At 33.5% G+C, this 14,517-nt stretch overlaps 1 protein-coding gene and 1 long non-coding RNA gene across 2 annotated transcripts; both read left to right on the top strand.

Moving 5' to 3' along the window:
- Positions 1 to 10,148: 10,148 nt before the first annotated feature.
- On the top strand, positions 10,149 to 12,899 carry LOC110691626. The gene is made up of 5 exons (XM_021868584.1): positions 10,149 to 10,677; positions 10,905 to 11,913; positions 12,012 to 12,332; positions 12,438 to 12,537; positions 12,639 to 12,899. The coding sequence occupies exons 1-5, from the start codon at positions 10,149 to 10,151 to the stop codon at positions 12,897 to 12,899; spliced, it is 2,220 nt and encodes a 739-aa protein (XP_021724276.1).
- An 884-nt stretch (positions 12,900 to 13,783) lies between these two features.
- On the top strand, positions 13,784 to 14,169 carry LOC110690607. Its single transcript, XR_002505119.1, has 3 exons — positions 13,784 to 13,827; positions 13,926 to 14,049; positions 14,151 to 14,169. It is a non-coding gene; the product is annotated as an uncharacterized LOC110690607 (long non-coding RNA).
- The last annotated feature ends 348 nt before the right edge of the window (positions 14,170 to 14,517 follow it).

Below are 14,517 nucleotides of genomic sequence, written 5' to 3'. Positions count from 1 at the left end.
TTTATATCCTTCAATAGTTTTTTCACTTGATTCCATTGCAGAAGTATCTGATACACTTGATTCGAATAAAGCACAATCTATTACACACTTGTTTATGTCATTTGATTTTGTGTTTGTGGCACACTTGATGGTTGATATATTTGGAATTACAAATGCGTTGAATGTGGCATTGCAAAAACATGATCAAGATATTGTAAATGCAATGGTAATGGTTGATGTAACCAAGACTAATTTGCAAAAATTGAGAAATGAAGGATGGGATTCACATATGGAAAAAGTCACTTCTTTTATGGCTAAATATGGCATTGAGGTTCCAAACATGGAGAGGCGATATGTGGTTCCTGGGAGAAGAATGTATAGAGGTAAAGGTCCACAAGTGACTAATCTTCATCATTTTAGAGTTGAAGTTTTTCTAAGTGTCATTGATCTTCAATTACAAGAACTTGAAAATCGATTTCCCGAGGTAAGTAAGGAATTACTTGTGTGTATGTCTTGCTTTAATCCCGCAAATCGATTTCATTCTTTTGACAAAAGAAAGTTAGTTCAACTTGCCAAATTTTATCCCGATGAATTTTCAAGCTCTGAGTTATTATTTTTTGAACATTCACTTGAAAATTTTATTGTTGATGTTCGAAATGATGAGAGATTTTGGAATTTGAAAAGTCTAAGTGAACTTTCTACGAAACTTGTTGAGACGGGAAAGTTTGAAACTCATGATCGAGTCTACTTACTTTTGAAGTTAGTGTTGATTCTTCCTGTTGCAACGGCAAGTGTAGAAAGAGTATTTTCCGGAATGACGCAAGTGAAAGATAAATTGCGTAATAGCATGGGAGATCAAATGTTGAATGATTGTTTGATTACTTATTTAGAAAGAGATTTGTTTTTGAATTTTAGCATGGATGATATTGTAAATCGTTATCAAAATATGAAAACTCGTCGAGAGCAATTGTAATAAAATTAATAATTTTTTTGTTGTAATACGAATTTGCATTACTTTATGAAATGAACTTTTTTATGTAATTTTTTTTTTGTTCATTATACAAGCTTTGACTTTTTTTTGATACTTTATGCGGTCGATGGACGATGATGGGACCACCTATTAATCAAATCCTGGATCCGCCACTGAGCGCACTCCACTTTCTCCATTGAAGCGCAGTTCAAGTTATCCGTTACTTGTCTTCCCACTGAACAAGCTTTTGATGTAAGTTGTTTGTTTTTGTTTTCATCGTATCAATTTCATAATCAAGGGTTTATTTTTGATGTAATCTAATTTATTGTCACTACAATTAGTTTAGCGTTCGAAAATCTGAACTTTTGTTTCTAAATCTTAAGATTATGGAACATCATAAGCAGCAATTATTTTACCAGAAAAGGAAATTATGAGAGTAACTCTATTATTGAATCAAATATCCCTAAAATTATGTTTTTTTTTATTTTCCGTAAAAGAAATTATGTTTTTATCGAGATAATTGAATCAGATTTGGTTGTTAATAATGTATTGTACAACCTCTTTCTTGTTCTTTCCAATTTTTACAACCCTTTAATGTTATGATTGAACTATGAATTTAAAGTGGATATTTATTTAAGCGGGGAGATTTTATGTCAATTTTCAAGTTTAATATAGTAATTTTAATTGTTTAATTTTTGTAATTTGTGAAAGAATTTGTTATGAAAAATTAAGTCTAAATGATCGAAGTTTTGTGTTGTTTTCAGACAGTCCATAAATCATGGTGTTCAAAATGTTATCAAATGTTGAAAAGCACAGAGATATAAGGCAGCAAAGGTCATCTCATGTGCATAAGAGTGGCTGTCCTTTGTCTTCATCAAAGTTCAAATGTGACGTTGCAACACCGAAAATGTTTCATACCATATCAGATGTTGAACTCTCTTCATCAAGAGCCCTGCGTAATGCACAATTGAAGATTCGGTACTCAGAAACCATAATGAAGGCCCAAAATCACACATTGTTGGAACCGGTAATTACCAAATCTTAGTTTCTAATCGCTTGGAAAGTTCAGTCTTTCATTTGATTTTTGTTGTTTTTGGCAATTTGCAAATTTACTCATATGTACTTTTCAAACGTTTAGGGTGCCGAGACAGATAACATGGGTGCAAAAATAAGAGCTTCCAAATTAGCTGTGCGATCTAGAGAAGAATTTAAACTCAAAAGGCAAACACAAGAAGCGAGGGAGGCAGCCCGAATGGCCATTTTAAAGGTTTGTATGTTGAACTTTCATAACCTTTAGAAGTTAAATATGGTTTTTACTGTTATACTAAACCCTTGTTTTCTTTTATGCAGATGGAACAATCTGTGAATGTTGAAGATAACTTTCAAGTTATGAGAGATTTCAAGGCTTTAATTGGGATTTCTCATCAATCTCTTTCTTAAAATGGAGACGTTGTGACATGTATGTATAAAAAAATAACAAAATAATGTACATTTGACATTTCTATGTATACCATATAATTAATATAAAAGGGTGTATAATTTGATTGGTTATTACACAATGTTGTGAGATTAAAACTAGGAATGAAATTAAGATGGTATACATATAGCCCTAATCGACATGTATATATTTTTCACACTTTTACTAATCACGAAACTAAGTATTGTGGTTATTATTATAATACTACTGTGTTTTTGATATGTGGATCTAACATTATGTATTGTGTCATATTAAGAAAATAAAATCTCCCCTTTTCAATTGTTCTAATATAATGAGGATTGTTTTAATTAATTTGGTTATATATTATGCTTTCATACTTTATGCCTTTATATATGATAAAAATATTATCGATATATGGTTATACATAGATATATTTTGCTTCTTGCTTGGATTGATAGAATATAGTACTTCTTCTTGGCAAAATAATTATTAAGAAAGAAATTCAGAAAAGAGAAGGTGCAGCAAATTAAGTGTGTTATATATTAAAAGTAGGTTTTGAGTTTAAGATGTCTCGATGTAACTGCCATCCAGTTGATTAGTTGAATGATTGTAGGATGCTTGATTTGGTTTTATTTTGGTTTCCAAATCTCCCTGTGATGTGCAAAAATGTGGGGGTTAGTTTGTCATACTAACTAATAAGGTGATGTGACTCACTAAGGATATATCCACAAGAGTTTATTCTCTTGTAGTCTTTACTTGGCTACTTGTTATTAACTTATTACATGTTTATTATCTATACTAATACTTGTGCCCATTGATAAATGATGTTTGATTATGGACCTTAATTATTATTTGTCCTAGTTGATTATGGATATGTTCGTTTAGTTTGAATGATTCAAGTTGTTAAACTTACACCCATATCTAAAGACATAGACAATGGAAATGTTGATCATGGAGTATGTGCCAAGTTTTTTTTTTCCTTCTTTCTTTCTTTCTTTCTTTCTAGATGAGACTATTTATTTCCCTGTGCTTGTAAGAACAACCAAATGGTGTAGTTTAGCAAATTATTAAGTTAGTACCAAGTCTAATATCTATACACTAGTATACTACTTAGGGGTAAGAATAAGAATTAGATTTTATGTCTCAAATGTTTATGAATGCTTTGTGAATATTTGTTATACTAGGATAAAAAAATTAATTTGTGCGATTTTGCTTATCATAAGCTTTCACCCATTAATTAGTTGTCATTTCATAAAACCACAATAGGAGTCATTTTTATTCTCATATGATATACGATGTTATATGAGGGTTCCAACTATGATGAATTAATTTCTCTAAAGTGTTATACATATGGCATATGACTTGTAAAATCGTGGGTGATCTATATGCTAAATTATGTGCTATATAAGTTTAATGTATGACCTTGATAAATCGTATGAAATATCTCAAGTATGGTTTTTCCCGCTGATATAATACGTTAGTAACCTTATTATACACTATTATGAAACATACTAAGATGATGTAAATGTTGAAATATTGACTTATGTGCGATTGAAGTTCCTTAAGTTTATACAGGCTAATAAACTTACTATGAAAAATAACATGAAAATGGAGGAAGTATTAGTTTCTAAAGCATGAAAATGAATATACAAAAGAGTTTGAATAGTATTTTGGATACTGAACTTTGGGTGAGGATCGGTAATTCACAAATTACTAAATTTATTCACTCCAAGTAGTAAATGAGAATTGAATATACAAAAGAAGGGATATGATGCTTTGGTTTGATGTGAAAAATTGAAGGTTGCATGAAATATTTATAGGTGTTTGTTTAGTTGGCTAAAAAGAGTTAATTTTTTAGACACAAAGAAGAGTTTTAATTACAATCAAAGTTTATGTCAAATACAAGTATAACTATTTTAGAAAAGTGTTGCAATTATAAAGAAACGGAGGAAGTATTATTTACAAAACAATATTTAAAAATATATAAATTGTAGCAGGCTAAGAGTACAATAAATTCCTCAAGAGACTATTTAAACACTTCTCAATTGTAGCAGGTTAAGAGAATAATAAATTCCTTAAACACTTCTCAATTTTTAAGCTTTTAGTACATATTGTACAAATCCATACTTATAGTTAATTAAGTTTCATAACCACAACAATTTATTTCAAAAATATTGAATTGTGTTTGCATTAATGTTCAAAGTCATGACCTCATCATCATGATCTGATTTATCTTTAATCACTACTCCAATAACATATCTTATGTCTACAACAATATTTGTTGTAAAGACTGAACCATATTCATAAATTTGAAGATATACTTTATACAGAAATATATTCAACAACATCCTATATTAACAAAAAAAATCTAATTTCTTTTATTTGATAATCCAACTTATAATTTAATTGATCGAATCAACTAAGATGAAATCCCTGCCAACAAAATATATTCTACTCCGTAATCAACAATAACAATACAATTAAAACACAAATATATATATATATATATATATATATATATATATATATATATATATATATATATATATATATATATATATATAGATGGCTAAAAAGGTAATGGTAATCAATTTATTGATTGACATATATTACTCCCTCCACCCCTTTTTATAGTTCCTATTTGTTGAAATAATAAAATAGAGATGAGTGAAGGGAAAGAATAATAAAAGTTGTATTCAATCCATTTTAAAATTGTACTACATTGCAACATATATATAGTGCAAAATATAACTAAAAATAAGGAACATAATCCCATGATCATTGATCATGCTAACATTACCCCCACTAAACTAACCCACTACTGTTATGATTCCACTAACATTAGGAGTTAACTAACCACTAACAATTTGAAGCAAATATTCCAACACACCCCCTTGCTTCAAATTGGATTACAATGACTATTCGATTTTCATGCTTGATCTCGACGAAATTTTCTTTTGCTTTTACAGCATTTTGTGATGCACATCACATCACCCACACAATTTTGATGGTGCACATTATCACCAACATGATATTCTCGGAGCACTTCTCTCCGCACAACTAATCCACGACATTTTTTTATTGATGCACTTCTCATCAATTACTTGATCTTGTTGATGCACATTATCATCAACTTACATTCAATGGAGCACATCTCTCCATTAACTCTCTTTGACATTGTCCTCCAATTGACCATGTTATCTTGCATCATACCAAACATCTTTGGTATTATCTTGGAAACCATCTCTTCATTGATTACGACTTCCATACCCTCATGGGCTAAAAGAGAACCCATCAACACACCACACTAACCATTACTTCCATGGTTAAACAGAAACACGCACAATTAAAAAAATTCACTCGATATTTTTTTTTTAATTTCTCACACACAATGAAATCAAGTTGTGTTGCTTGTTTCCATACTCAATTTTTTTTAATACTCTCTTTCTCTCTCTTTTTTTTTCTTCATCTCTTTCCCTTCTTTTTTTTCTTATCTTGGATCTAACCTGGCTCTGATACCATGTTGAAATAATAAAATAGAGATGAGAGAAGGGAAAGAATATTAAAAGTTGTATTCAATCCATTTTAAAATTGTACTACATTGCAACATATATATAGTGCAAAATATAACTAAAAATAAGGAACATAATCCCATGATCATTGGTCATGCTAACATTAACCCCCACTAAACTAACCCACTACTGTTATGATTCCACTAACATTAGGAGTTAACTAACCACTATAACAATTTGAAGCAAATATTCCAACACTATTTTGACTGTACACATATGCGGTGCAACTCTTTAACCATAAATATCATTAGATGCTTATTAGTAAAAAAAAATATAACAATTAAATATTAATAATCTATTGATCAAAACGAATCAAATAATAGCCAACATGGTTATATTATGTCTTGTATATTAAGAATAATTTAGAAGATTCTCTTACATTATGAATAGTGTAAAAATTCTAAATGGAAACTATATATATACAGGGGGCGGAGGAAGTATTATATAGAGTACAAGTACTTTCTACAATCTACATTAAATCTAATGGACTAAAATATGGGAATAAACTACGAACAATTAGCTAGGGCTCCTAATCCCCAATCTTGCTTAACAAAATACAATACAAGTAATAAATTTCGAGCTTAATAAATACCCAATAACGTGGTAAAAAGAAGAATTAAAATTAAAACTCCGCTAATGCGACGGATGAGAATAATAGCATTATTAGCAAATTGATATGCGTGATGATAAAGTGGCGTTGTACTAGAATCTTAAACCCCAATAATAAACTGAGAACGAAGTAATAAAATAGAATCCAATTCAAATATTTTCGTGTGTGACGTAATAGATCCATAAAATTACTAGCAAGTTGATTAAGTGATGGTGTATGCTTCGACTCATGTAAATTCGCAACGCAAGTGTCCGTATCATGCAATGGATAATATGTCATGGCTCTGTTGTAGTTTGCCATCGCTAATGAGGATAAGCTCGCGGCACAAGTGTCCGTAGCAAGCAATGGATGAGACTTAGTTGCGTTGTAGCTTGCCATTGTGAAGGAGGGTGTAAACGAAAGAAAGAGGAGGAATGCTACTAGAACGAGAAAGAATTGTTTCACCATTGTTTTTTTTTTTATTATTATTTTTGGTGGCACTACTAAAATTCGGTCATATTACGACTGTTTTCTTGCGACTGGCTAAAATACGGTCGCAATTAGTATTATTTACGACTGTTTAATAGCCTGTCGTAATTTTAATTTATTGCGACCGTTTTTTAATAAATTGCGGCCGTTATAACGGTCGTTACAACTATTAGAATTAATATTTTTTAAAAAAAAAATTACGATCGGTCTAAACGGTCGTAGAGCCGGTCGTAAGGGTTTAAATCAGAAATTTAAATAAAATCGGGTTTCATTATTTTGAGAAGGGGAAAAGAAACGTTGAAGCAGAGAAGAAGGGAGAAGAGGGAAAACACCACGACGGTTGCTAGCTGCTCCGCCGTTGTTCCCACCGACACCTGTCTCCGGCCAGCGACGTAAGATACAGGTATGCCGTTCAATTTTTTTTTTTTGTTTTTGATTTCATTAGTTTAGTTAATTTGTTCGAAAACCCTAACTTTGGGTCTCAATTCAACCCCCACGCAGACCACCGTCGCCGGATTCCCCTCCAGGCCGTCTCTCCTTTGCTTTCCGACGATTGTATCAAGGTAAGTCAATGGGTTTCATTATTTAGTTAATTTGTTCGAAAACCCTAATTTTGTAATTTTTGTTAATTTGGGCGAAAACCCTAAAATTGAGTCACAAATCAACGTGTGCAGGGCGAAAATTCGCCGGTTTCCTCCTTCTATCTTAGCCTCCTCCGTCGTCCGTCGACTGTCATCTGGTAAGTCATGCAATTTTTGTTTTTTGTTTATTTTTTCATTTTATTTTTTAAAAATTTATTTACTGTTTTTACCTTATTGTGGATTGATTAATGAAGCAGTTTATTTATGGAATTGGGTTTGATTCATTTTTTGATTGAATTAGGGTTAATATGGTTATTCTGAAGTCTTATTTGGTTTAATTTGAGTTAAATGGTAACCAATTTTAATTTTTCTTTCATTTATAATTGTTTATATTTTGATGCTGAAATGTTGAAGTCCATGGATGTTGTTGTTGTTATATTGTGGTGTAGTCTGATGATTAATGTGATTGTGTTAAAATTGAATTGATTTGCTTTGGTGTAATTTGTGTAGAAAGGAACGAAGTGGATTTCAAGTTTGGTTTTAATTATACTGTTTGGAGTGGCAATTTGATTAGAAAGGGAGCCACTATCACATTGAATTGTTTGGATGTAATGAAATTTTTGTCTTGAATCGATTAAATAAGCCATGTAACATTGTTTGCTTTGAGATTTACTGTTGAATTTGTACATGATTTTATCTAATATGCAAGATTCATAATGACTAATTAAGAATTAGACATGGTAAATGTGCATTCCAAATAAGCTACCTTATCGTAAATGTGTATTAATACATGGGTTTATCTCATTGTAATTACTTTAATATAAGGCTACATAGTTGAATATTTTCTTTAAATAGTATAAATAACCTTTTCGCCTAATTTTTGGTTAAAAATGGTGAAATTTAACTCTTGAACTTTTGATTAAAGCTATGTTCTCAGTCTTGACCTTTTGGTTGTTTTTTTTTTAATTTCGCTATTTAATCTAAAATAGCTAATTTTTGAGTCGCAAATTAACCCCCTTTGCAGCTCCATCGTCGCCAGATTCCTCTTCTGCCCGTCCTTCCTCCTTTTTCTGTCTTTTTCCATCGCCCCCACTAGGTAAGTCGGCTGTAGTTATTTATTTTTTTCATTTTAAATTTTTTTATAAATACCTTGCCTAAAAGTGTAACACCACCATATACCAGGACCACATTCATCGCCGCCTCTGCTTTTCTGGTCAACTCCTCCGCTGTGTGTTTTTCTTCCCTTCTTATTTATCTACTTCTTTTACTTGTGCAATATGATTCATATTTATGTTAGTTGTTTATAGAGTTGTGATCTCATGTGTTGGATAATTTTAGTTTGCTATTGATAGCTTGGTTCATTGTTGGATTTTTTACGCTTTATTGTGCGTAGGCTAGAACTTGGATGTGTTTTGGTTGGAATAGAAATTTATTTTGCTTTATGTCCAATGTAGGACTATTGGATGGTGTGAACTCATGTGTTGGATAATTTTAGTTTTCGTTTTTTAAAAAAATGATTCTTATTGAATTACAATGGCTTTATTAGAAATATGTATGTTTAAGGGGTTATTATAATCTTTTGAACAATAATTTGTATTATGGTTCTATAAAGTATTTTGTAAATAATTTTTTTTTTTTCATGAAGTGTTACTTGTGGTTGTTTTTTTTTAATATTTTTATATTTTGATTTTTGTATCAAACTCCCATCTTTGTTAAGTATACAAATCATATTGCTTCTATTATTTTATTAATGTTACATCAATTTACTTTGAAATGGTATAAATATAATTTTTTAGTGTAAGTTATAAATAATTTAATCAATATTGTAAATTATAAATAATAAGTATCTTATAAAAAAATGTTGTAAAAATTATAATTATTTATCAAGTTAGAAGCATGTGACATAAAATATGTTTAAATCTCTTAATAAAGAATGTGAAATCAGCTTTCCTGTTGAAGTCATGATAAGGACCTTTGGATATCATTTCGATTCTAATTTTATTGTATGCCATTATTGTAATGAATACAAGTTCAGTGTGAATGATTAATGTGATTTGTTTTTCATAGTGTTGTAGAATTTGTCACCATGAAAAGGAAAGAGCGTTGGTGGATGTACGATAGATACGATGGCGGTAATGCTCGTAGACTTAGGCCTTGTGGATGGTGTTGAACAATTCATACGGTTTTGTGAAGCTCATCTTGAGAGCCCGGGTATAGATGAAGTAGGATGCCGTCTGTCTTCATGATGCCAACACAGTAAAACTCCATTTGTTCAAAAAGGGGTTTATACCTGATTACTATGATTGGGTTTCGATCTCATGGTGAAGGGTTCCCTACATCAAGTGTAGAGCAACCAAATACTTACCGTGAAATGGTCCTCGATGCTCTTGGGAGTAATCATGAACCACCAGGTCACGATAGTACTAGCGGTTCAGACGAAGAGCCAAATGCTCAAGCAAAAGTATTTTAAGAGCTTTTAAAGGCTGCCGAGAAACCTTTATACGAAGGTAGCTCCATGTCTGTGCTACAAATGGCATCTCGAATTGTATCTTTGAAGTCGGAATACAATTTCCCCCATAGGTGCGTTGATGGGTTTGCTTCATTACTGAACGAAGCGATTCCCGACAATAATAAGATGGGGAAAACATTCTATGATACAAAGAAGATTTTTAACGGACTTGAGCTTCCGCACAAGAAGATCCATGCATGCCCAAAGGGTTGTATGTTGTTTTGGAAAGCTAATGCTGAGTTGGATAAGTGTAGAGTGTGCGAAAGGGATAGATACAAGAGGACTTCAAAGGGGTCATTGGTTCCAATAAAAGAACTCATCTATTTTCCAATCACTCCAAGGCTACAACGATTGTTTGCAACAAAGAACGTTGCGGAGGAAATGACTTGGCATTCCAAAAATCCAAGAGTCCAAGGCACAATGACGCATCCTAGTGATAGTGAAGCTTGGAAGCACTTGGATAGATCCTTCCCCGATTTCGCATCTAAACCTAGAAATGTGAGACTTGGTATGTGTACCGATGAGTTTTCTCCTAATGGCAAGTTTGGAGGTCAGTATTCATGTTGGCCAGTCATCTGACCCCATATAACTTGCCTCCATCGATGTGCATGAAAAAATCATTTATGTTCCTTTCTTTGCTCGTTCCTGGTCTTAAAAATCCGAAGGGGAACTTGGATGTGTATATGCAACCGTTAATTGAAGAACTGAAAAAACTGTGGGATGTTGGTGCAACAACTTACGACATCTCGTAAAGAAAAAACTTCAATTTGCGTGCAGCAATCTTGTGGACTATAAGTGATTTCCCAGCATATGGTATGCTTTCTGGATGGGCAACAGCTAGTGAAAAAGCATGTCCATATTGCTTGGACAAATCAAAAGCTTTTTGGCTTGAACATGGTGGTAAAATGTCTTGGTTTGATTATCATCGACAATTTCTTCCTCCCGAACATCCTTTTCGAAACAACAAAATTGCTTTTTGTAAGAACAAGGTTGAAAAGGGGACACCACCTCACATAATGTCCGGCGATGAGCTATGGCAACAAGTTCAACACTTTGCTAAGTCAAGAGATGGACCAGAAGCACTTGCAAGCTTGAAAAAGAAGAAACTAGGTTGTTTTAAGCAAAGCGTTCTTTGGGAGATACCATACTGGAAGACTCTTCTCCTCTGCCACAACCTCGATGTGATGCGTATTGAAAAGAATTTCTTTGACCAACTAATTCACACAGTGATGGATGTGAAAAAACATACTTCAGACACAGTTGCATCTAGAAATGACATTGCCAAATATTGCAAACGACCACAACTACATGTGACGGAGGATGCGAGGGGCAAAGACACTTTGCCGAAAGTTCCATTCTCACTCGACAAGGCTCAAAAGAAAGTGTTATGCGAGTGGGTAAGGAACTTGAAATTTCCCGATGGTTATGCTTCTAATTTGAGTAGATGTGTAGATTTACAATCATGTAATCTTCATGGTTTAAAGAGCCACGACTGTCATGTCTTCATGGAGAGATTGTTGCCAGTTGCTTTGAAGGAATTGCTCCCGGTCCATGTTTGGAAAGCTATTACTGAGATTACTCTTTTCTTCCGTGATCTTTGTTGTTCCACCATCAAATTGAGTGATATGGAAAGATTGGAACAAAACATTGCAGAAATTCTTTGTAAGCTCGAGAAGATATTTCCACCAGCGTTCTTCAACTCTATGGAACACTTACCAGTTCACTTGCCTTATGAAGCTAGGTTATGTGGTCCTGTCCAATATCGTTGGATGTATCCGTTTGAGAGGTTTAATTAAGCTCCTACAAACTCATAGCTGTCATTTTCGTTTATACACCTATAGTTGTTTGCATAACATATAACTTATTCAATATTTTTTATTATAGGTTCCTTAATCATTTGAAACGTAAAATTGGAAATAAGGCTCGTGTGGAAGGTTCAATATGCAATGTTTATCTAACGGAAGAGATAGGGTACTTTTGCTCTAACTACTTCCAACAAGGAGTGGATACCAAAACACGGGACTTAGGTCGAAATGTTCATGATGATGTTGAAAGCACTTTGGATGATAGTGTTCCAGAACTGTTTAGGGTTGATCATGGACATGCTTCTACTGGTGGAGTTCGTCGCTATTTGGATGAAAAAGAACTACAACGTGCTCATTTATATGTTTTGGGAAATAGCGGTATTTTGGAACCATATGAGAGGTATTAAATTTGTAAATTATCACAGTCACTAAGATTTCATTGAATTTTACATCGTATCCAATGTCGACCACCTTCATTAATACTCTTTCTCTGGTTATATGGAAGGGGGTTTGAGGACCACATTGTTCAAATGCAACCCACTATTCGCAAAGAAGATGTGTGGATTAAACATGAAGCTGAATTCCTCGAGTGGTTTAGGTTGAAAGTGAGTATGATACGCATTTGACATCAACATGTTTTCTTACTTTGTTTCTATAAATTCACGACTAATATCAATTTATTTATATAATTATGCCATATGAGCAGGTGATCCAAGAAAAGCCAAATGATGAAATATTGTTTGCTTTGGCTATGGGCCCATCTAAGCGAGTGCGTACTTGGAGCCAATTCTATGTGAATGGATACAAATTCCAAACTTATGGCCATGGAAAACATAAGTCAACAATGAATTATGGAGTAAGCGTATCCAATGAAGATGGTGGTGATTATTTTGGTTTTCTAGAGGATATCATCGAGTTAGAGTTCACTGGTGCCCTACAGACTTATAAGACTGTTCTTTTCAAGTGAAGTTGGATGGATTCCACTAGAGGTATGAACATTGATCAATACAAGCTTGTAGAAGTCAACCATACCAAAAAATACCCCAAGTACGATCCATTTGTGCTTTCTTACCAAGCAAACCAAGTCTACTATGCACCTTACCCTAGTCTGAAAAGAGACAAGGCTCAATGGTGGGAAGTGTTCAAGACAAAGGCGAGGTCTGTTGTTGATGCACCAGTTGACGAAGACTTTCTACAAGAAACCAGTGCTGACATTCCAACTCTTTGTGCTCCGGATGACATTCTGGACTATGAAGGTGATGAAGAAGGTTTTGGAGATTCGGATACTGAAAATGAAGTGTTTCCCGATGCCCCTCCAGACGAGTCCAGTTTCGAATCTACTGATAGTGAGGACGAGGATGAGGATGACAGATTTTGGGATGACGATACCGATGATGATCTTAGTGCTGATGGGGAGGACGATTCAACTGAGATTTAGGAGATTGATTGTAACCTTGTTTTGACTTTTTAATTATGTAATCTTAATGGATTTCAATTTATTTTAAAAGACCATCCTAGTTTCAATGTGATATACTTGTGTAAATATGTTATTATTTATATTTTTCAAGGCCAAGGTTATGTGTGACAGTAGCTTATAGATCGTGATATAACATGGCTATATGATTTTTACCGATGTTCATAATGTTTTTCTTATTGTAGGTTGTCATGGCCGGTGGTGGTCGTCGGAAGCTGGGACATGCCACCCCGAGAGAATTGTTTCCGTCGACAAGCCATGCAAATATGGAAACTTCTCAAGAAGTTACCCCATCCCCTGAGCCAGGTGTAGGTGGTTCTGGGACATCTACTCAGGTTCCTGAGACGCAAGACGGTAACTCTCCTATGGGTGAGGTTCCTATCCCCGTTGCGAGAAGGACTTTTCACCCGACGGGGTTATGGTAATTTACTCATGGTTATCTTAATTTGCATTCCAACTTGAACAATCTTGGTTAGATTTGTATGTAATGACTTCATTTGTTTGCTTATTGGTACAAAGGTTCGATGATAACACCGTGAGCACCTCCATTACAAATATTTTTCAAGCACATTGGCGCGAACCATGGCTTAACTATGAAATGGTTGACAAGGATACTAAGACCCACTGGTGGAACTCGTTTACGGTATTATAAAACCCCCAAGTTTAGTTTACTCATCTAACTTTGTTGTTTTTTGGTTACTTATTACAATAAATTATTATACATTTTATTTTTCTTGTTTGCAGAAACAATACCTTTGGAATGTTGATCTTGATGCCCTCGTGAAGAAGGAGTATGAAAAGAAGGCACATAAGAGCCTGAAAGAGATTACATACAATGTTTCGGTCAGAAACAAGTCAGTTCGTAGATGGATGGGAGAGTCTATGTTTGAGCGAATTATGGCGAAAAGAAAGGATCCGGTATTTCTAGAGAGGTCAGAAAAGGCGAAGAAGAACAGGAGGGGCGGCTCCCTGTCTAATCCAATTGAGTCGTCACACTTCCAAGGTTCTATCTCTGCATCAAAGCATGCAAAGAAAATGGTAATACTTAATGATATATTATGATACTGATAAATTTTAGTAGTAGCATACACTAAGCAGTTATGGAGTAATT

The sequence above is a fragment of the Chenopodium quinoa genome, unplaced genomic scaffold (genome assembly GCF_001683475.1).
Source record: "Chenopodium quinoa cultivar QQ74 unplaced genomic scaffold, ASM168347v1, whole genome shotgun sequence".
Taxonomy (NCBI): Eukaryota; Viridiplantae; Streptophyta; class Magnoliopsida; order Caryophyllales; family Amaranthaceae; genus Chenopodium; species Chenopodium quinoa.
Note: the sequence above shows the minus strand (reverse complement) of the source record. Positions and strands in the feature narration are given on the sequence as shown.

Coding starts and splice junctions, on each gene's coding strand:
- LOC110691626 (XM_021868584.1), top strand. CDS start 10,149: ATGGCATCTCGAATTGTATCTTTGAAGTCGGAATACAATTTCCCCCAT. Junction 11,914..12,011: donor TGGATGTATCCGTTTGAGAG/GTTTAATTAAGC, acceptor TTTTTATTATAG/GTTCCTTAATCATTTGAAAC. Junction 12,333..12,437: donor ATTTTGGAACCATATGAGAG/GTATTAAATTTG, acceptor GTTATATGGAAG/GGGGTTTGAGGACCACATTG.